At 43.2% G+C, this 22,618-nt stretch overlaps 2 protein-coding genes across 6 annotated transcripts; both read left to right on the plus strand.

Moving 5' to 3' along the window:
• The first annotated feature begins 238 nt into the window (after positions 1 to 238).
• Positions 239 to 7,824, plus strand: TMEM129 (transmembrane protein 129, E3 ubiquitin ligase). Its single transcript, XM_064418932.1, has 4 exons — positions 239 to 682; positions 1,793 to 2,267; positions 4,510 to 4,669; positions 7,186 to 7,824. The coding sequence occupies exons 1-4, from the start codon at positions 478 to 480 to the stop codon at positions 7,432 to 7,434; spliced, it is 1,089 nt and encodes a 362-aa protein (XP_064275002.1). The 5' UTR covers positions 239 to 477; the 3' UTR covers positions 7,435 to 7,824.
• Positions 7,825 to 7,978: 154 nt separating this feature from the next.
• On the plus strand, positions 7,979 to 22,383 carry LOC135299624 (uncharacterized). 5 transcript variants are annotated; one of them, XM_064418931.1, is made up of 12 exons: positions 7,979 to 8,970; positions 13,329 to 13,445; positions 14,649 to 14,753; positions 15,127 to 15,246; positions 16,011 to 16,160; positions 16,970 to 17,101; positions 17,706 to 17,822; positions 18,219 to 18,323; positions 18,733 to 18,846; positions 19,163 to 19,276; positions 20,016 to 20,208; positions 21,083 to 22,383. In XM_064418931.1, the coding sequence occupies exons 1-10, from the start codon at positions 8,939 to 8,941 to the stop codon at positions 19,266 to 19,268; spliced, it is 1,098 nt and encodes a 365-aa protein (XP_064275001.1). In that variant the 5' UTR covers positions 7,979 to 8,938; the 3' UTR covers positions 19,269 to 19,276; positions 20,016 to 20,208; positions 21,083 to 22,383. The 5 variants fall into 5 exon arrangements, with proteins under 5 accessions (XP_064275001.1, XP_064274996.1, XP_064274997.1 ...); XM_064418926.1 differs by lacking the exon at positions 7,979 to 8,970 and adding an exon at positions 11,553 to 11,833; XM_064418927.1 differs by lacking the exon at positions 7,979 to 8,970 and adding an exon at positions 11,553 to 11,833 and having other exon boundaries at positions 20,033 to 20,208.
• Positions 22,384 to 22,618: the final 235 nt, after the last annotated feature.

Below are 22,618 nucleotides of genomic sequence, written 5' to 3' on the forward strand. Positions count from 1 at the left end.
CTGCTCCAGAAAGACGCTGCCCTCATCCAGCAGAGCTCTTTTAGGTTCATAAAGAACTGGACTCGGCTCCTTCTGCCAGGGCTGTGGAGCACGACCCGAAGCGCGGACACTGCCTGGGGCCGGGCTGGGCGGGCGCGGCTGAGCTCCGGCTCCGGCCGGAACGGGGACGTGGCTCGGGGCAGGCGCGGAGGGGCGGGAGGAGATGGACGGAGGGGCGGGGACCATCCGTGCGAGGGGAGGCGGCTCCCGCCCCGCCGGCCCGCGCCGCGCATCCGGGGGCGCGGCGGGAACTGCCGCTGGAGCGGGGGGAAACTGCCGCTGGAGCATCCGGGGCTGCCGGGGAGCCGCCGCTGGAGCATCCGGGGCTGCCGGGGAGGCACCGCTGGAGCGGCGGGAAGCACCGCTCCCCGCTGGAGCAGCCGGCGCTGCGGCGGGCGCTACCGCTCCCGGGGACCCCGGCGCCCCGCGGGGCGCAGCATGGAGAGCCCCGCGGTGACCTTCACGCTGGCCTACCTGGTGTTCGCCGTGTGCTTCGTGTTCCCGCCCGACGAGGTGCGCTCGGCGGGGCTGACGGTGCAGAGCCTGCTGTCCGCCTGGCTGGGCAGCGAGGACGCGGCCTTCGTGCAGTACCACCTGCGGCGCAGCACCGGCACGCTGCTGGCGCACTCCCTGCTGCCCCTCGGTGAGTGGCGCCCCGGCTGCCCCGCGGTGAGCTCCCCCAGCTCCGGAACCAGCGGGCTGCACCGCGCTCGCGAAGGAATTGCAGTCTGGGTACAGGCTGGGGAATGAGGGGCTGCGGAGCGGTGCCAGGGAAAGGGACCCGGGGCTCCTGGGCAGTGGAAAGCTGAGCCTGAGCCAGCAGTGCCCTGGCAGCCAGCAGGGACATCCCTGTCCTGGGGACATCAGGGACAGCACGGCCAGCCGGGCAAGGCAGGGATTGTCCCGCTCTGCTCGGGGCTGGGCCGGCCTCACCTCCAGTGCTGGGGCAGCTCTGGGTGCCACAATGTAAGAAAAACATTAAACCATCAGAGAGTGCCCAGAGGAGGGCACAGGGATGGTGAAGGGCCTTGAGGGGAAGCGTGTGAGGAGAGGCTGAGGGCACTTGGTCTGCTCAGCCCGGAGGGGACAGAGAGGAGACCTCAGTGCAGATACAGCTGCCTCATGAGGGGAAGAGGAGGGACAGACACTGATCTCTGCTCTCTGGTGACACTGACAGGACCCAAGGAATGGCCTGAAGCTGTGTCAGGGGAGGTTCAGGTTGGATATCAGGAAAAGGTTCTTGCCCCAGAGGGTGGCTGGGCACTGAGCAGGCTCCCCGGGGCAGTGCTCACAGCACAGCCTGGCAGAGCTCAGGAGTGCTTGGACAATGCTCTGGGGCACAGGGTGTGACTCTTGGGGTGTCCTATGCAGGGCTGAGAGTTGGACTTGATAATCCTTGTGAGTCTCTTCCACTGCATCATCTTCTGTGATTCTGTGATTTAACCAAGGAATGCAAATCGGCTTCCTTTAGCCATATAATTCTCCTAAAACTAAGTGGCATCTCACAGGTAATTTTATTCAACAACGAATTCAGATCACTTTCCTTTAGGTATATAATTTTGGTAAAAATTATTGATGCCTAAAAATTTACCTCAGATTCCTTGAGATAAGAGGCTTGAATTTGAAGTCATCCAGAAACACAATACCTCTATTGGGGCTGAGCTCACTGGTTAGATAGCCATATGATTCAGGGGTATCTGCTTTTGTAGGTACTTAATTGTTTTCGAAAGTAAGGGTTTTTTTTCCCTTGCAGGTTATTACCTTGGTATGTGCTTTGCTGCACCTGAAAAACATCTTTGTTTTTTCTACCTGGCTTCAAAAGAGTGGAAAACTTTCTTCTTCTTCGCCGTTCTCCTCCCAGCAGTCACCAGTGCCCTGGCATATTACTGGTCACGGAAAGGCTGGAATAATCATCCGCTAGCCCGGACACTCGCTGTTCACGCCCTGCCACAGTCAGGCTGGAGGGCAGTAGCTTCTTCCATCAACACAGAATTTAGGAGAATCGACAAATTCGCTACCGGAGCGCCAGGGGCGAGGGTGATCGTGACGGACACGTGGGTGATTAAAGTGACCACCTACTGTTTACATGTTGCCCAGCAGCAGGACATTCACCTGACGGTGACAGACTCCAGACAGCACGAGCTCACCCCAGACTCCAACGTGCCTGTGCAGTTCCTCACCATCCGCGTGGCCAGCGTTAATCCCTACGTCAAGGCATTCGATATCCGGTAAAACAGCTGCTGAACCTGCTATGTGTGTGCTGTTTGATGGTGCTGAGAGAGCATTTTGTCACCAGTCTGGAGACACCCTGGTCTCATCCCTTCCTTTCTGGTCCCTGCCTGGTGTTCAGGGCTGCTGTATGTGCAGTTCTGCCACGCAGTACAGGGAAGGTTGTTTAGAGAGTTTCATGCATGTGCAGCACTGACTACACAACGGATAAACAAAGGGATTGGCCTCTTTGATCCATTCTTAGGGAGAGGATTGTGCTGGATGCAGAAAGAAGTAACTGGATAAAATTAGGTGGGAGATGGAGAACAGGAATGAAAGGTAGAATTTTTGGTCTTCTAAATTTTGGGTGAGGAGAAACAGCTATTTGTCTAAAACCGTCTGTTGGTCATCCATGGCTTTGGATTTTTCCTTGTGCTTAAGGCTCACAATTTCGTCACTGCTCAGAAGAGCTCTCACTGAACGACTGCAAGCCAGCTGCCCCTAAAACAAGGAAGAAATTTTGGTCTCTTTCTGACTATATGTTCTCATAGCAGTACATCATAACAATTGTGAACTGTTAGGGCTTGTTTTGCAAGGGCCCATGCAGTTTATCTCATTGGTCTCTGTGTAACCAGGCTAAAATACAAGTTCAGCAGAAATCTCTGAGTAGAAGGGTGCTAAAGTCTTTGCTGTTGTGTTGTTAAAAGCCATCTTAGTGGTCTTATAATTATATTTGAAAAGGTGTCTTTTTGCTGTAAATTTGTATGTCAGGAGCATTTATTAGGTAATTAAAAGCATGCAGATCACCAGACTTGTAGGTGTGCAAGTGGGGCAAGCACAAGGAAGGCAAAGAGGTGATTATGGTAGAGATCCAGGTGAACAGAACTCAGAACAAGAGGTTGGTTAAGGTAAGCATGACAATGCTAAGAAAAGAGACTTTTATAGACCTGTGATGACCAAATTAGTATTAAACAACTAATGATTTTCTTCTGCAAGCACTTCAGTGCCAGAGTACACCCGAGCTGAGAAAAACATGACTTGTTTGACAATTCCTTTTATGGAAGAAAAATCCTAAGCACAAATGTATTTTGTGACTAAACAGAATAGCAGCAAGAACAGTGTTTAAAAGCTGTTCTAATAAGATGTCAGTGATAGTAAATCTCTGCTAGAATGTAGCAGAATCATACAGGGTCACTGTATATATCCAGAAACAGAATCAAATACAATGAGATATTTCTGGAAGAAAACTGCTTTTGTGCAGGTGGGCCACATTTCTGTGCATGTTCAGTGTGAATTGTTCCTCTGGTTATAAATGTCTCTGATTTGCATGGACAGCATCTGTTAAATGACATTATCCTGCAGCAGTAAAAACAATGGAGACCACCGAGAGCTAGAGCTAAGCCAGCCTTGCATTGTGCTGGGCTCTGGGAACCCAGAGAGTGGTAGGAAAATGAGGGCAGGCTTCCAGGGACTTCTCCATGAAAGCTGTTTAATGAGTGGAAGCATTGAGCTGGAGAGTTTTGACACTACAGTTCAGAGCTCTTAAAAAGGGATGACAGCAGGGATATGTCACTGTAGGATCTGTGTGAGGTCTCAGGTGCCACTTGAGTGCTGTGGACATCACTTAAATTTAATTTACAGAAGCAGATGGTGTGAACACACTTGCTGCAGCCTTAAATCAGCAGTGCTTTGTGACCTTTGTGAATTTTCTATTTATGATACAATTTAGATTGTGTCATAAAACCACAGAACCTGATAGATTGACATTCCTCTGCTACATGTGTACTATATCACCTTGTGATGCCTGCTGCATGATATAACTAATTTCTCCTAACTAAATTCCTCAGGAGTTTATAATTGAAAATTTAGATATTGTCTGAGTAAATAGGCATTAAAAAGCTGACAGAAATGGTACCAACAGCACTTTGAGTTAATGCATGATTTACATACCTATGTTGCTTTTGTTCATGGTGATTACTTCAAAAGCCTTGATTTTTGTATGATGTTTTAGCTGATCTCTGATATACCCTGCTGGCAATCTTACACAGATATGAATGAGGACAGCATGTTCTGTTGACCAAGTTGTGCCAAAACAAATAACTAAACAGCAGAAGAAAACAAGAAAACACAATTCTGTGTATTTATTCTAATAAGTACCAACTTTTCTTTGGATTCACTTCAGATGTTCACCTCTGCAAGGTGCTATCAAGGTATTTGGGTGGCTAATCATGGTTACATTTTGCTCCATCTTCTCTTCTCCAGGTTGAACTCCACAGAGTATGGGGAGCTCCGGGAGAAGCTCCGTGCTCCTATCAGCAATGCAGCTAATGTTGTGATCCATCAAAGCCTTAGTGATTTATTTTTAGAAACTTTTACATCTCTGGTGGAAATCAACCAGACATACCAAGTTCCAAGCACTCAGGTGAGACTTTCTATCCATGTGGGTCTGTAACAATTATAGTTCCAATATAGATGAGCCTGTGGTTACTGTGTAAATGATAAATGTTTACCTAGGGCTATCTCAGGTGAATTATTAAGAGAATTCATGGTTGTGAGGTTAACAAAAAGGTTTTATTAAAAATATGGATTAAATGAAAAATTATGATTAAATTATAATCGTCATGTGAGTATTGCTTAATAATCCTCATTTAATAATTAAGCAGTATTCAGTCAGTAATTAAATGGTAATTGAACAGCAGTTAAACACCCTACTACTCTCTAAACTTCTGATAATTCAGCTATCTTGCATACAATATGTTTCAGATCTAATATAAACTCTTACCTGATAGATACCAAGTAAGGGATGTCTTGATCCCTTGAGAGGTCTCCTGCCTACCTGAGGCTGCCCTGCAGGAGAGCTCCATAGGCTTGGGGGCTGCAGTCACTTACTTGGAGTGTGACTGGTGGTTAAAGTGCCCCTTGGTGTTGGTGTACAGCTGTAGGACTTGCAGTTTCACCTTGTTGGCCCCTGATAAGACATGGCCTAGATTCCTTAACTCCCTGAGAAGATACAGCCAAGAACAACACAGCCAACTCCCTGAGAAGATGCAGCCAGGGCTGGCTCCAGTCAGGCCTCCTGGTCAGTGATGCCAGGAGCCCAAGTGCTCTTTGCTCAGTCAGGGTGATGCTTCCTTCACAAATGCTCACCTGCTGTGTCAGTAAACTCGTCATAAACCTGAACTCTGGCTGCTGCTTCTGTTCCTGCTTCAGGGAACAAGCTGTATTGTGAGCATTACAGTTTTGAGACATGAGAAATGACATAGTGAAATAAAGTCCCCTGTAATAATTGCTACTAAAATGTTACATGAACACATTTAGAAATGATGACCTTGCACTTGCAGAAGGTTTATGGGGAGCCAGAGCCACAGCTGCTGTTGTTGTTCTTTAGGCTTTAGTTTGCTCCAATACAGCTTGCTTTTCTAGACAGCCAGGTTCTGCTGGATCTTCTGCTGAAATAAACTAATGATTCTTAATTGGGGTTTGCTTTAGTTATAATTATTATGGCTGTTATTATATGGTGTTAATTATAACAGCAGAGAGTCCTACTTCCAGTAATACTCACAGAGACCTGGTCATTATTATACTTGTGCAGCAGATGGAAGTGTGACTGGAGCACTGTCCAGTGGGAACCAATTAAACCAGTACTGGTGACCCTGCAGGGAGTCTGTGTCCACTGCTTCTGCTGGTGGAGTGAGGGGCTGGTATCTTTGGCAGTGTTGTGCAGCTTATATCGTTTATGAATAAAATAAAACTGGATCAGGTGTGTCTGCACATTATGCTGTGTGTGTGATTGCACTGCCAGCCAAAAGAGATGGTCACAGTAAAGAGAAGATATTAAAGCTGCTTTCTTGCAGAGAATTTAATTTGTGACACATTTAAGTGGCAGCTGAGCTACTGAACTTTGGTTTGACATTGGGTGATAAATTACATCACAGATGATGATAAGGACATTAAAAATACAACATTGAGTTTTTCCCTATTCTGAAGCTTCATTAATATGTTGAAAAAGTTACTTAATCTTTCTATGCTAGAATTTTTCCTGCTTAAAAGCTAAGACCTAATTTCACAAGTTAAATCTGAGTAGCTTGTGTTCATGTGGATCTGCTCCACAGCCCAGCTGACAGTGCAGCTGAGCAGACACTTGAGCTGACAAGGGAAGAGCCACTGGAGATGGGAACTAGAGACCACAGAGAGAGCTGGTTTTTGTTCCACCAGGAGCATTTTGAACAGATTCAGGTCTCTGTGCCTATTCAGTGTGCTGTCTTTTGAGCTTTGTTGAGTTCTTGGACAGCTGGAAGACATGCAGGAAATGCTAATTATTGTTTATTAACTGTAAAACACTTCATAGCAAGATGTTGTCCCCGTATGCAACTGCAAGTTCATGTGGCATAATTAACTTTGGGCAAAGTCAGTTATTCCAATTTTATCCCAAAAAATTAAGTAAATTTCTGGACCTTCAGGTTGAGTGTCCTTGTGTTCAGTTCAGCCCTGGTTTCCTCATTTATGTCTCTTACTTAGAAAGATGGAAGATAGGAACAACCATTTGCTGTTTAAATGTTTGCTTGGTTTGTTTTCCTTACTTTATACTGGTACATTTTTTGAAAAATAGTTTAAATGACAAAGCTGGCTGCTTGCTTACCTTGCTGTGGCTGCTGGAAGCTCTTCGGAGAGTGAAAGAACATTTATTTTTCAGTCATTTTTGTTTAATTGTTAGTCTTATGCAGCAGTTCTGGGTTTTCTGTTCAGAGAAAAGCTTTGCTGTCATTTGTTAGAGGGTGTTCTAGTAAAACCATTTGATGGTTTTGAAACCCAACTTCTGGTGGGACAGTTCTGCCTTGATTATTCTGCCACAAATTATTTTCTAAAAGCCTTTGAAAAAGCAGTAACAGGAACGGCTCTGTGCAGCTCACAACTCTGATGGTTTTTCTCCTCCCTCAGGAGCTGGAGCCATGCATAGGGTGTATGCAGACTATTGCCAACATCAAGCTCATCAAGAACTGCCAGGAGCCCAACGAGGGGGAATGCCAGCAGTGCTACTGCCGGCCCATGTGGTGCCTCACCTGCATGGGCAAGTGGTTTGCCAGCAGACAGGACCAGCAGCACCCAGAGACCTGGCTGTCGAGCCAAGTGCCTTGCCCGACTTGCCGAGCCAAATTTTGCATTCTAGATGTTTGCCTAATACGATGAGTAGTAACTTGGGTATGTTTTAACTTTTTGAATTTGGCTGTGTTTCGTAGTGGGTTTGGTTTAAGGCCTGCTAGGTTTGTTTCTGAGACTTCATGTTCTATCAGAGTACAGACTCTAAAGGTTTCTTTTACAGTGTTGAAAACAGATGTAAATCTTTTCAGTTCCTTTACACTTTTACCTTATCTGTGGATTTTACTCACCTGATGTTAGCTTCTGGATTTTAATTTTGTTTAAACCCCTGTTTTCCTTTCTTACATTTTGGATGGGATAAGGTTATCCTTCTATATTTGCAGTACTATTGTTTTTTCAGGTTTTAACATAGGTTAAATTCTTTATATTTTTAAATTTAACTTGGGTTTTGATTCTTTAATAAAGGGCTAACTGAGAAAATTGCTTTGGTTAGACTTCATTTATACTTTTGTTATGCTTTAATCCAGTAGTGAAGTTGTTACTAATCTTTGCAGTTGTTTTTCAAAGAAGTGCACCAGCTGAGTTGCTTCAGCTGGAAGGAACTCCTTCCACTACATCTACCACAAAGGGTAGCAGTAGGCTAAGAAATGTAATCCCTGAAGATTTACAAATCCTGTATGGACCTTTAATTCCATTAATGTGCCTCTAGCATACTTTTTGATGGATGTCTTTATTTCAAAGAACAGAAGGATTTGCCAACCCCTTTACCTACACTGCTAATATCTGGAAAAAATCTGTTGGTTTCCAGGAGCTACATTGCTTAGGGTTTCAATGTTCTTTAGACTTTGTTTACATACATTTGAATGGAGTGCAGCAAACATCTGCGTTTTACTTTTTAAATTAAAATCACAGGTGGGTCAAATAGAGAAAGGAACACTTTAAAGCATTGGTCTACAAGAATAAAAGCTCTTCATACCTCCCACCTGAATAATCACAAGGATCTTACCAGTAAATCATGGGCAGAAGGGGCATGCCAAGGATTACATGACAACCTCTTGATTACCATGATGGGCAACTAGTTTGAGCAGGAACAGGTGTCAGGATGTAAAAATGGTACAAGTATTGGAAGCACAACTGTGAAACATTTTATGAGTCTCAGCTGAGCTACAGGTGGTGAATGCACCTACCTTGCACTTGCAACCAGCCAGGAAATGGTTACAAATGTAGTTGCAAGCAAGAATTCATAGAGAGGTAAGGAATTGAAGACAGATCTGAGAACTAACATTTAATTGTTGGTATTGGATTTTAACTTCAAAATTTTTAAATAATATTTATTTGTAAAAATCCAAACTGGTTGAGTTTAAGAACATTTATTGCTTCAGCATATCTCAGTTACTTTATATACAACATCTACTATGCAATTAAGTAAACTACCTGTTAATAACAATGGCTTCTCTGTTTTCCATTACCTGCTGTTTTGGATTGTATGGATGTACAGAGTGAAAATTTGACACTGAGACAGGTTGTGTGGATTTATCTCTCTTTCCCAAATTGATCTTCAGTGGCATGTCACTCTTCATCTGAATAGAATTAAATGGAGTTCTGGAGTTTCAGACAGATTTGTTGGTAAGTCCGAAAACTAATAAAATAATCTAGCACTCAATTAGCAATTGAATTTAAAAATATTTCCTTGGTACTTCTGTGGGAAAGTTATTTCCAGATTTAAAATGGTCTCTGCAGGATTTTTTAACCTTTGGAAGGGTCTTGCAGGGCCGGGTGGTGGTGTCTGACATGCACCTATCACCACACAGCAGCCTCCACAAATAAGCATTTTGTAACATTTGCTTCTGAAAAGTTTACATAATGTGGCACCAATACAAGGGATGTGGCCCTTGAAATAGTTGCAGAAGAGAGGGTAGGATTTTGGAGCTGTGCTTTTGGCACAGCCAGTCATTCAGTTCCTACAGCAATTTGCCTGTTCAGAATAAAAATGTTCATTGTAAAGAATGTGAGGCTAAAATCACAAAGGCCTTGAGAATCTTAGATGCAGGTAGTTGCAGGTGGTGTTAAAGATTAAAGCAAGGTCAGTTCCCAATAGTATCTCATGTAATAAAAGCTTTAAATTCCCAATTGCTACTGCAGTGGAATCTACTCCGAGTTGACTGGAAGTTCTCACTTCAGTGGAACTTTGCTTTTGTTCATCCTACCTCTTTTGTCAATATGAAAGTACAACAGGGTAACAGTCATAAATGTTTTGTACCCTTGCACCTTTTAATGCACAGAAGTGCCTCTTAGAAAACTTAGTATAATTACCAAAGCAAAATTATGATTTATGTTAATGATAATACCTGCCTTATATTCCTTAAAAAAATAGTTTTCCCCAAGTTTAAATTCTCAAAGTAATCTGACATGCCTCCAACATTTGTGAGCTTCTTAAAAGCTGTGTTAGAGAAACAGCTTGTTAAAAATCCATATGAACATGAAAATAATAGAGTACAAAAATAGGCATTTGTCAGTGTGATTTGTCAGCTTCAGGTTACATCCAAAGAGCCACAGGGCCATTTCTTTAAGGTCCCTTCCAACTCAAACCTTTCTCTGATAATGTCAAACTTGCTAGGCTGCAGCTCAGCACCATTGCATTCAGGACAAACCTCAGTAAGGCTGAGGTTCTCAGTGCCATTTTAAAAGAAATATTGGTGGACTTGGAGCTGTTTAAGGAGTTGAGATATAAATACTCAAGCTCTTACATGGATTACAAGACATTTTCTTCCAAAAACATACTGCAGGATTTCTCATTTGTGGTTTTTGGGGTTGGTGGAGTTTTTTTGCTGGATAGTTTGCCTCTTTAAAATGAACAGTATTATTTGGATAGCCCTTAGGGAAAAGGCTTAATGAATACATGCAGTTCATCTTAAAACCCTCTGAAGAGCCCAGTAAAAATACAGTCAATTCTTGGTAAGACTTCTGGTTTATTTTCAAGTTATATCTACCAAGTAAAACTTTAAATGCCTGAGAACATGGGAATAAATACAAATAGGGCTTAAATTCTCCTGAAGGTGTACATGGTGAGTCCTCCTTGGATGGATTTTCCTACTGCAGGCTGAATGCAGAGGGTTGCATAAATGGAAGAAGGTGTGTATGAAATCTCTATAAGACCCTCGGGGGAAAAAAAGCCTCCAAATACTTTTCACAACTACCAGATGGGAAGGGGTGACACTGGATGTCATGAAATCAGCAGGGGCAATGACAAAAAATTTGTCTTTCCAAGGAAGTGCTGGCATGTAGCAATGGTGTGTCCTACGTAAAACATTTATTTCATCATGACCTTGCTCAGATATATTACCAAGCACCACCAATAAAGAATATATCAAATTTCTGTAGTAATGGACCTATTGGAGATCCAGAAGAGAACCATGAAGATGTTCAGAGGGTTGGAGCACCTCTGCTATGGAGACAGGCTGGGAGAGGAGGAGGTGTTCAGTCTGGAGAAGGCTCCAGGAAGACCTTGGAGCACCTTCCACTACCTAAAGGCTCTCCAGGAGAGCTGGAGAGGGACTTTTGACAAGGCCATGGCATGACAGGACAAGGGGGATTCGCTTTAAACTGAAAGGGTGTAGGTTCAGATTAGATACAGGGGAAGCAATTCTTTGATGTGAGGGAGGTGAGGCACTGACAGAGGTGACCAGAGAAGCTGTGGATGCTCTGTCCCTGGAAGGGATCCTGTTCAAGACCAGGCTGGATGGGGCTCTGAGCATCCTGCTCTAGGGGAAGGTGTCCCTGCCCATCCCAGGGCAGTTGTAGGTAGAGGGTCCTGTGTCCCTTCCAAACCAATCCGTTCTGGGATTTTGTGAAAGTAGCTAGCCTGCAGCTAAGTACCGTTCCAGTCAGGATAACCTCAGAAAGACTAAAGTTCAGAGTGCCTTTCTTGAGAAATGTTTGTTGACTTTGAGCTATTTAAGGAATTGAAATATAAATATTCAAGCAAGTTATCTTTAATGTCCTTTTCAAGCCAAACTGCTCTATGATTCCATTAATGGTATGAAATGTGGGACACATTCCTGTAGCGTGTACACTGTGGTGGCCACCAAGCCCTCACTACGTCGAGGAGAAAAACTGTCCCAAAAGGAACCCTTGGCTATTGCGTGGGGTAACGCCGTGATGCGGGGGCTGGGTTTTCCCTGCATTTCCGAGCGGAGCGGGCCGGGGGATGCAGCCGGAGGGAGATGCTGTGGGGGCAGCGGTGCCCTCGGTGTGAGGGAAGCTGCGGCGGTGCCCTCACCGGGGCGCAGGACGCTTTTCTCCGCTCCCCTCAGACCGACGGGCACCGCCACAGGAACACCGCCGTCCCGGGCTCCCCGGCCGCGCCTGCGCTCCCCGCGGGAGGAGGACGGGCCGCGCCTGCGCTGCAGCCGGGCCGGGACCGAGCCGGGCCGGGACCGAGCCGGGCCGGGCCGCCGCCCGCCTCAGCCATGTCCGGCGGGCCGCGCAGGTGGGAGCGGCCGCGGGGGACGGGGACGGGGAGCGGGGCGGGCGGGCTGCGGCGCTGCCTGTCCCGCGGCGGCTCCGGTGGCAGGTGCCGGCTGTGCAGCCCGTGCTCCTCCGGCAAACAGCCCCTGCTCCTTCCGCCTCCTCTGCGGTGGCGAGTGAGGGACCAGCAGCCCCGGGCAGGGCTCGGCGAGGCGCCCCAGCCCGGCTGAGGGCACTGGGGCTTGGTGTGAGGCTGGAGCGGGCGGGCAGCGCAAAGCAAATACTGCAGTGTTTCTAAAAGACATAATTTTCGGTTTTCGTTCCCCCTTAAAAACAGTGTCGTGCTTACGGCATGTGTTACAGTGTACCTAAGCTGGTTTAAAAATTGTTTTCTTCCAAGTCGTTAAACGGAATGATTGTTTAAGGTGGTTAGGGAAGGGTTGTAATCGTTTATTGCCTTGGCCAAAACTGAGCGGGTTTGGAAGCAGAACATTTGCCTGGGTCAGTGATTCTGAGGAAGCTGTTTGTGCTGTTTGTGCCGTGTGGTGTTGGTAACTTGGAGCCCTCTGGGAGCAGGAAACTCCCAAAGCCAGGCGGGGTGGAGGAGGAAGGGAAGGAAAACACGAGCGATTAACCGGAGAAAAACATCAAAAATCCTTTCTTCTTCCGTGTTGAGCTAAGGGCAGAGACCTGGCCCGTACCAAGCAGTGTGTTTGCTGTTAGTCACATACAAAAGCATGTAACAGAGGTGCAGTACCACATCGTTCTCTCAGGCAGGTGTGGCAGTGGATCTACAGCTCCATCCTGAGTCCAGCTCTGGTGCTGGGAGATGCTGTGGTTGTGTTTGGATTAGTAAGCTATCATTTAAGGTGTCAAAGCCGCCAGAGCCGAGGAGGAGAATGTAGAGAACTCAAGCCTTAACAAATCCCTGGCTGACCTGCCAGTGTGTTGGAAGGACTGCAGGCAGCTCCCTGTCCCAGGCTTCATTGTGAGGGTTCCAGAATTTCCTGTGTAAAAGTGTTTCCACATAAATATTTGACCCATTTCTCCCTAGCCATTGCATTGAAGTGTAGTTTCTGGACTTGTCAGTCCTGTGAGTTTACTCCTGGATGGGGCAGTAAATAAATGTCAAATAATGCCCTGCTGACAGAGGATGGACATGTCCACAAGTCCATAAACACTGGTGGAAGTCCTCGCTTAGGTTTTCCTTCCCCACCAGTTTGTTTACAAAAAGAGTATAATTTTTGTTATCAAAAATTAAGTGTTTATTTGAAAATTTTGGTGTCTTAATTGCATTGGTCAAAGATACTTCCGCAGCAATTGCACTGACACCTTTGTTAAGTACAAAGGTATTTTCTCAACAATTGCACTAACACCTTTGTTCAGTATGTGTTGCCTGAGTAAGTTGATATGAATCACGTCTGTATGCCAAATCAAATTGTCCATCTTTGATTTTTACAGGCCATGTTGAGTGACTACCAGTGAATTGATTTCTCATGAAAACTCTTGTTTTCTAGTTCTGTGCAACATCCACACTGCTGGCATCAAGAGCAGGAACGGGGAAGCTGCAATGACTCCAATTCTCTGGTGCTTGAGGAATATCGATGTGGCCATTCACACCACTGGCTGGACAGGTAAACAATACGTGTAAATTTGCTTTAAATGTCCACTTTGCTGCACTCTTCTTTAGGACTCCAAGAAAAGCTTGGACATGTTTAGGTTGAGTGATTTCTTCTAACAGAGTAGCACAGGGTTAGGAGGTGAGAGCTGCATCATGCCTAGAGAAGACCATCCAGTGTGCCTCATGGAAATACGTGCCACAGTATTAGCAAGTGTTCAGAATGAAAGGGAAAAGGGCTGTGGACTGAAGCAGTAGTTTAAGCCCTTTGTTGCTGAAGTCTTTAATATTAAAGTCCCAATGAAGCCATTTGCTCTTGTTCTTATATTTTGCTTATACATCTTTATGTGTAAATGTGAGCAGACCATGTTTGTCTCTTCACTTGCCACTTGGTATATTCAGCTGTACTGCAGTTTTTAGTGAGCACCTTTTTTCCTGTAGTCCATTCCTGAGGACAATTTGAGACGAGATAGACCTCTATACTTAGATAATTCTGTGAATATTTTGCTTGGCTTTTGGATATTCTTGACTAAAGACCCAAGGTGGAGGAAGTGGTTGAGACTTACAGTCTGATAGCGAGGGTGAACAGTGGTGAGTGCTGAGATGTGTGCAGAAAACTGAACAGAATGTAAGAGGAAATGTTTTACTAAGGGTACATGAAAACATTTCTGAGTATTCCACTGTATGAAGGTGATTGTAATTCTTGATGACCCGTTTAATATTGCTCTGTTAAGGAATGAATGTCTTGAAGAGCTTAAGAAAGGACCCTGTACTCAGGAGTGTTTTCTGTGTCTTTGATGTGGTTATAAAAAATACTGAGAGTAGGGCATGAGTGTGAGACCTTAGTGGATGTGCCAGCAGTGTTTTGTGTTTCTCTTTTGTTGAGTAGATCTGTTCCTTTCCAGTGTGGAGTCTTTATCCTGTGTTAAAATGACATTGTCAGCTTGCCTGGTAATTTCATCTGTTGATGTGAAACCATTTAGAGAAAGTATGACTGTCTGCTAAATCTGCTTCTGTATTACTTACATGACTTGTTGAATGTTGAGGCCTTAAAATTAAGAGAAGAGGACAAGCTGAAGGTGCCTTAGAACTGAACTAGAGAAGGAGCGTGCCCATGGGTTTACAGTTGTGGAGCTGGTTTTGTCCATCATTGATGTTTCTGTTGATTAAATGTGTTACAAGCAGCAAACATTCATGTTGAATTCCCATTATTTTTCAGCTCTACAACATCAGAACATTCTAGGCCACTTTCCAGTTGCCACAGCTGGGAAGGTAGAACTGAAGAAGGCAACACAATGAGGGCATCAAACAAAAAAATGTCAAAGTAGGTATTGAACTATTACTGCTTATTGTTGAATTAGTTTTTAGCACCAACCTTCTGATGATCTCTGGCTCTTTCAGAACATTCATTAATGAGGATTTGATATGAGGCTGTTTCATATCAAGCCTGAAGGATGCCTCGGGGAGGGAGTAACACTGAGAGGTTTTAGCTCAAAAGCTGCTTGTGTGATTATTTGAGATTCAGATTTGATTAGCACAGCTTTCACTTCTGTGAACTGGTGAGGTGAGAGTTGTGCTCACAGTCTGTCATTAAGAATACAGGGCAGTTCTAGAATATGTGCTTATGTAACTTCCTATAATGCTATAAGGTTCTTTTCAACTTCATATTTATTTTAATTTTCAAATTCTGTTTCAAGCAACTCTAGCAATCCAGCTGAAAGGGAAACTGATGAGGTGGTCCTGAGGAGGAGACAAAAACAGATCAATTTTGGCAAGAATACCCTGGCGTATGACAGATACATTAAAGAAGTTCCAAAGTAAGTTGCCCTGTGTTGCAGATTTCCAGGTGAACTCTTAGTTCTTCCTCACGGGTGTCCGTGTGTGTGTGTAGAATAGCACACAGCCTTAGTTCTCTGGAAATTCTCCCTGTGTTTCTTTCCTCCTTAGTGTGACATTAGATGGTGTGTGATATGTCTGGGGAATTTGAGTCAGCTGTCCCAGCACTTGTCCCTCTCACCTTAGTGTTCACTCTCACCTTAGTGTCTGTGGGGTGAGAAAGGAGAAGGCCTTGAAGCTGGACAAGCACTGTTCAGTAATCCCAAAAATCAGTGTGTTTATCAGCATTGTTTTAGCAATTAATGCAAAGCACAGCACTACAGGGACTGCTGGGGAGGAAGGTAACTCCATCCTCGACAGGGTGAGTACAATAGTAAATAAAAGAAGCTGCACTTGACTCAAGAAAAGTAAAGTAGATGGAGCTGGCAGTTAGGATAATATTGAAGCAGTTATGCTTCTCTTTCATCTTTGTTCATGGGCAGTAGGGCTCTGCTTTTGGCAGCTGTCAGAATGCAGGACTGACTGGATGAGCTTCTAGTCTGACTCAGCACATTGTGGTGATTGTTGCTTTTTTGATTTATGTTTGGTAATGTCTTGTAATGTACACATTTCAGTAAGTGTTTAAAAATATGAGCATTTTATTTATTAGACCACTGAAGCTTTTATGACCTGATGGACTAAGGGTTCTTCTTAAGGAAAACACTCCTTATCTTCTGAAAGAACCAATGTCCCTGTGTATTTGCAGGAACCAGCGACTTCCAGGAGTTCACCCCACAACTCCCAACAAGTTCAAGAAGTACAGCCGCAGGTCCTGGGACCGGCAGATCAAGCTGTGGAAGATTGCACTGCATGCCTGGGATCCTCCTGCTGAGGAAACCTGGGATCTACAGCCCGTGTATGTCCTGTGGGTGAATCAAGTCAGGGCTGAAGGAATTTAAGGAGGGCTCTATAGTTCCTATAGAGCATTCCTGCCTGGGAGGAAAAGACATCAGACTCAACAATGGGAGTCTACTTGAATGCTTTTCCATTAGAATTCTGTTAAGTCTTCAAGATATTGCAGTTATTTAGTCTAAGTCAATCTGCAGTCAGGTGTTATGGGGAAAAAGGCATTTGATCTGCCTGCAGTAGCACATTCCCTTCCCCTTTGTATTTACACTGGTAAGTGTGTACAAGGTAACAAGGTAGTGTTACTTTTCTGGTAAGCGAGAGACACAAGTAGGAATTTGTTGGTTACTGTTCCTTGTCTTTGATAACTTTTCATGTTTCCTTTTCCTGAAGTCATTGGAACCACATGTCTCATACACTGACAATATGTGAGGGGATTTGAGGTGTTTAAGAAGATGAGAGAATTTTCTGTGCTCTCTGCAAGATGGTGTCAACAATGTACAAGAAGGAAATATTTTTATCTTTTCAAAAGTTTGAATTTCTGTATTAAGGCTGGTTCTGCTACTTAATGACACTTCATACTTTACAAGATTTGGACTAGTAAGAGGAGAAGAGTGAATGGAATTCTCTTAGCTGTGTTACTGCACTGTGTAAATAGTTTTACCTGAGTTGTAATTGACAGTGGTAGAAGTTGCAGTGTTTATACCATTTGGGTGTCAGATGAACTGTTAATTCTTACTGCAGCTGAACTGTTTTCTCTTTGGAGCAGTAAGCCAGATGGATAGATTTATAAAGTTTTTTTTTCCCTGCTGTGTTTAGTAGTACAGAACCTTCATGTAGTTCCCAGGAATGGAAAGATGAGGATGTTCCTGGCTCCTTTGTGTTTGAGGAAAAGCAGAAGAGAAATGAGTGTGAAGATGAATGCAGACAGACTGCCTGCACACCTGAGAGGTATGAGAGCAAACTTCTGTGCTTAGGGAAATAATTCAGTACAGGTCAGTGCTGTCAGGCTTTTGAGGGAAATGTTTAGTGTGGAAGGGCAGTTAATACTCAGCTTTGGAGTTTGACACTTCTGCTGTTGAATGTAATCCATCAGTGGTAGAGAGCACTAAATATGGAGAAATTACCAGTATTGCTGAATTACATGCTTGAACAGAAGGAAATGCAGTGTTTTTTCAGCTTCTCAGTTTATAGTGTAGAGTTCTGAGGTTTCTTTAACCATTGCTGCAGTGTTCTGAAAGTAGGGGAGCTTTTTCAGGAGCAGGAGTCCCCATCCTTCACATTATTGTGCCTGTCTGCAGCTCAGCAGGGAGGCTGACTGTGACATGCACTTCCCTGTTTCCTGAAATATTTTGTCCTGGGGGGATGTGTGTGAAGCTCAAAAGGCATTTGCTTCCAAAATGTGAGAGATTTTTCTCAGTGTTCTTCTGTGTGCCTGAGGAATCATACCCCAAAAGAAAACTTCCTCAGCAGCATATGCAGTTCTTTAGCAGAAGAGTGATCAACATTTAAACATAGATCAAAAATGTTACATGTGTAAAATCTGTTTTTGTAGTTCCTGTTCTCCCAATTCTTCTCCAGTCTGGAAACGCAGAAGAAGAAACAATTCTGACTCCTCTGTGGTTTCAGAGAGCAAAAACCATTATCTGCAGATGTACCCCACACTGGAAAGGTATGAAATGAGTTTCCATGTGGGAATTCATGTTACTATGAAGTGACTTTAGGATTTTGACTGGTATTTTCCCTTCCCTTTATTATTAGCTTTAATTGTATCTAAATGTGTGCAGTTTAATGAGAAAGGGAGATCATGTCAGAATAATTGTGCTGTATGATAGCAAATGTTTACAGAGCTCCATTGCAGTGTGTCAGAAGACACAGCACGGGTTGTATTTTGGGTGTAGTTTTAGGCAACACTGAGGCTTTTGGCAGTTTAGTAGACACTTCACACTAAACTTAATGAAAATGTTCATGCAGGTGTGGTTTCTTCTCTCTCCTTAGCTCCCTTCTTAATTAAGAGGAACTGTGTTGCTGCAGTGCATGGATTCAGACATTTTCATTTTCTTTCCAGCCTTACTGACTCAGGACATCAGGATGCTTTTTCAAAGTGCTCCAAGTGGGAAGCCTTTGGTGAAAAAGATGAAGTAATGACAGTACAACCAAGTATAGAAATAAGGTAAATACCTCAGTGATTATTTGTTGTTGTTTCTGTGTGTTGTTTATGCTGTAAAGGTGTCCTTTCTTTTTCATCTTTTCCTTCACTGGTTACTACTACTTTTTTTTTCTTTTTTTTTTTTTTTGCCTTCTTACATTTCCTCCAGCACATGGTATGTTTGGTTGTTATTTCTGTTCTTGGAGTTTACTTGACTTTTTCCAGTCTGAGTCTCCATCTGTTGCTTTCTGCTGCCTCAGCCATCTCAGGTAATGCTGGAAAATGAGGAGCCCCTTTTAAACTCTGTCTTGTGGAAAGAATTGGAATCTTGCCTCTCACTTCTCAGCCTAAGAGCTGGAAGTTTCCTCTCTGTCTCCCTGGAGATTTAATTTGTTTTGTAGTGACACCATGAGTGTTGTTTGTTTTTATGCAGTGACTCGATTCCAGCCAGTTGTTCTTCAGCATGGAACAATCCAAAACAGAGGAAATCCAGCTTCTTTCTGCCTGATAGCAAGACTTGCAGAGATGCAGACTTCAACCTGGAGAGGTATCAAATGCAGCTCATCAGCTTGGGTTTGAGGGGTATTTTTGCATATTGTTTTAGTAGTGTAGTTGCTTTATTGCTGTAATTCAAGCCAAGCATTTATTATAAACATTTGATTTTTAATTTTTATTGAGCTATTTTTTACTGTTTGTCTTAGGGATGTGTTGATTAATTTTTTTATGTTGTGTGGTAAAATTCTGTCTTCACGTTTTCATGTTATAGTCTTTGTTAATGTAAATGGATTGTAGCTGTATTTAGTATTCAAAAGTTATCACAATAAAGCCACTTAGTCTTTGGTTTTTGGCTTTTTTATTTGTAGGCTTAAACTTTGTAGCAGTTTACTGGATGGACATCAGTCAGAATACCCTGACAGAGGATGGCAAAGTGCAAGTGCTGAAGATGCAATAGTGAGGAAAAAAATCTAAATACCAAGGTGAGTTTGTGCTGACTACTTACTTGATTTGTTCTGTTTCAGTCGCCCATCCACAGTATCATTCTGCAGAGAGCAACTGTTCAGTTCAGGCAGATCATTTTTTCTTTTATTTTATTTGTGTTTTATCCTAGTCTCTTGCACTTAATACAGCACCTTAATTGAAAGACCTAGTGCTTAAGACTTGCTAAGTTGAAAGTGTTACCTTTCAGCCCGAAAGTGTTTTTATCTCTCAAATGAAAAGTGCCAATTTTTTTAAGTATTTCAATAGCAGCTTTTCTGTCTCTTAATGTTTTTGTGATGAAATAACAACTTGGCATTTACAGCAGTAGATTTTAGTGCAAGTTTTCTCTTGGACTGTAGATTCCTGTGGTGCATTGATAGGATGGGTGGTAATCTGGGTCAAAAAGATTTTATTAGCAGTTAGTCTTTTGTGTAATTAGATTGTCTTTGATCTACATTTGATGCAGGCTCTGAAACATGGACTAGGATATAAATGTCTGTCAATCAATGGTCTTTGAAAATTTTGCCTTATAAAACTTATTAAGAACATGGCCAAAATTAGTTTTACACTTAGATTTTGGATTATAGCAATGTGAGGAAAAGGCAGATAGAGCTTTTAAAAAATTATGCTGATGACATTTTTCTATTGATTTTTAATTTAAATTTTTTGAACATGAATAAGATTTAACATGCTTTCACTTTTTAAAAAAGTGCTAATTCAATATTTGAAAATATCTAGTCTCTCTTTGTATATAGAAGTATTGAAGAAGGAATTTCTCCTGTGACAGAAAAAGACTTGAAGAATAGGGATGTAGTCTGAGATCAGCAGATCAAGTCTTGGAAAACTGGTGCTGTCATGCAGGATCTGCACTGAAAGAGGAAGAGATTTACAGTCAGCATATGTGCAATCAACATGAGGTGAAATTATTCAGGTAAAAGAAGCATCTCTACATCACAGTTATGAGCCTGTCTGGTTTCCACATAGTTGATATTTAGCTTTTTTTGCAGTGGTCTGTGCTGTAAATAAGGCTGTATTAAGGAGTTTATATATTCAGTGGCTTTGTAATCACTTGTTCTAATTGGAAAAAGGGCTCTGTTAGATGTAGAATGTATGAAGTGAATGCTTTCTCTGTGGAGCAACACATTGGTTTTCTGGGATGGAAAGACCAGTATTTACAGCAACATTGCCTTTAACCTTGGCTTTTAGATGTGATGAGCTCTAACTCTCAAGTGTCAGGAACTTTATCTGTGGAAGTTTAATCTTGCTTGAAAACCACATAGTGGCTTACATGGTAGAATTCCACACTGTCTTCCCTTTTGCTAAAAGAAAATTTCTGTCTTAAACAGGAATAAATGTGAATGTATCTGGTTGATTTCTAGGGAAAAACCTTAGTCCATAGGACACTTAAGATATGTCAGAAATTTGTTGATTAGAATTGAGATAAAAGTCTGTTTTATGAATTAATAATGACATTTAGATGAAAACTCTGCAGGGGGTTGGGAAGAATAGGCTCAGCTGCTTCCTTTTCTCTCTGTCAAATACTTCAGGAATGTAGAGAATCTAGTACTGTATTTTTTCAGTAATTTATGTTCTCAGAATGTTCATACTAGCTGTAACACTTGGTTAGTCTGGACAGTATGAGTTTTTCCTTTATACTGTGCTATAAGCTCACCATATGCAGGGCTCTCTTCCATTTACTGCTACTGTAACACTGCAGCTTAAGAGAGGAAAAGAGGAGAATGTTTTGTTGTTAATGCCTGGATATAGCACGTTTATAAAATGCTGTTACCTGCTTTTTTGTTTAGGTTTCTCCAGATCTTTATAAGGGTAGATTGTTTTCTGCAAGCTGTGCCTCAATCTGTGTAAAACTCCAGATTTTGTGAAGCCTGTGCTGCAGTGACTGTGGATGTTCCTTAAAGCTTTTGTGAGGACATTCCTGCTGTGCCTGTTGGCAGGTGACGTGTGCATTATATTCCAAAGGCTGCTTCAGGTGATGGATCCTGCCATTCCCCCTGGAGGTCTTGTTCCTCAGGGTGTGCTGATGTTTCACCAGTGGATTGGTCCAGTGTCAAGTCAGACTGAAAATGCAACTCCTCCAACCAAGGAACCTCCTCTGCTCCACTGGGCCAGAACTGGGCATCCAGCCTGAAGAACTGCTTCAAAAGAATGTAGATCATTTCAGCCTTCCTTTACTTCAGCCAGTAAAGACAAGCTGTTCATAACTTCTGGATTGGGTGATCACCCATCTGGCCTATTTATTGTTCTCTGAGATGTATTAAGGTGGCATTTGCCTAAGCCAGGTGAGAGAAGAGAAAGGAAAGGTGTGTGGTTTATCAAAATCAGATCCTGTTCTTGAAGGGTTGAGTGACTGTTAGAACAGCAGCACAGCTTAAATACCTGGATTTTGCTTTATGTATGTTGCAGCCTGACCCAAAGAGCCAGTCTGCAGTTAAAGAGTAGGAGAGGATACATTGAGTGCCTGTTCTTCCTACAACTATTGGGGATAAATAGCAGTATTTGCAGGTGTGGAGCTGCTCTTGTCCAGGCTGAGGGTTGTGATGGTGTTGGGATAGGCTCTCCTTCTTGCATTCTGCTAGCACTGTGTGCAGAAGTTTGAAGTGAGAGCTGTGGCTACAGTGGTTTGGACTAAATTCACATGCCAGTTACAAGAATTTTACAGTCCTTGTGTAGCATGTACTGGGATACCAGTGGCTGCTAGAGCTGGGAGTTGTCTCTGCAGGAGTTTGGTTTTGCTTTCCCTTGCTATGGGGCTGGCAGTAGCCAGGGCCCAGAGCCCATTGTGCTGCTGATTTTGAAGTAAGCTGCTTCCTCAGAAACTACTCTCACTCCCAAAATGTTGTTTCCAGGCATGCTCAGGCCTTTTTCCCAACACAAGGATTTATCAGTCACACATCACAGAGCACAGATCATGTGTGTACAAGGGACACATCTGTACAGCACTTTTCTAAGAGGTAATATTTAGGACCTTGTTGTTCCAGTGTGCATGTTTCCTTGTGATTTATGATGCTTGTAAATAAGGGAATGTGTTACATTTTTGGCAATTTGCCTTTATGCAGAAGAATTAAAGACTTGAACTTTAAAAATCCTTTTTAGTCTGCTTTTGCAGTTGTGTTGTCAGTTTGATTATAAAAGGAACATGTGGGTTCAGTAGTCCTTTCTTGTTTATTTTAGGGTGTTTGTTTGGTTTGGGTAGGGATTTTGGATTTTTAGTCCTTGCTAAAAGGGGAATAGAGGAGTCTTCAGAGATTAAAATTAGACTCTTGAAGGCAGTGTACAATTCTGGTTTTGTCCAGCCCCTCAGTTTTAAGGCATTGTAACTT

The sequence above is a fragment of the Passer domesticus genome, chromosome 4 (assembly GCF_036417665.1).
Source record: "Passer domesticus isolate bPasDom1 chromosome 4, bPasDom1.hap1, whole genome shotgun sequence".
Classification (NCBI taxonomy): Eukaryota; Metazoa; Chordata; class Aves; order Passeriformes; family Passeridae; genus Passer; species Passer domesticus.

Excerpts from the sequence above, each read along its gene's own strand:
- TMEM129 (XM_064418932.1), top strand. The coding sequence starts at position 478 with ATGGAGAGCCCCGCGGTGACCTTCACGCTGGCCTACCTGGTGTTCGCC. Across the intron at positions 683-1,792 it reads GCACTCCCTGCTGCCCCTCG|GTTATTACCTTGGTATGTGC; the intron begins GTGAGTGGCGCC and ends TTTCCCTTGCAG. Across the intron at positions 4,670-7,185 it reads ACCAAGTTCCAAGCACTCAG|GAGCTGGAGCCATGCATAGG; the intron begins GTGAGACTTTCT and ends CTCCTCCCTCAG.
- LOC135299624 (XM_064418926.1), top strand. The coding sequence starts at position 11,568 with ATGCTGTGGGGGCAGCGGTGCCCTCGGTGTGAGGGAAGCTGCGGCGGT. Across the intron at positions 18,324-18,732 it reads CAACCAAGTATAGAAATAAG|TGACTCGATTCCAGCCAGTT; the intron begins GTAAATACCTCA and ends GTTTTTATGCAG. Across the intron at positions 18,847-19,162 it reads GCAGACTTCAACCTGGAGAG|GCTTAAACTTTGTAGCAGTT; the intron begins GTATCAAATGCA and ends TTTTATTTGTAG.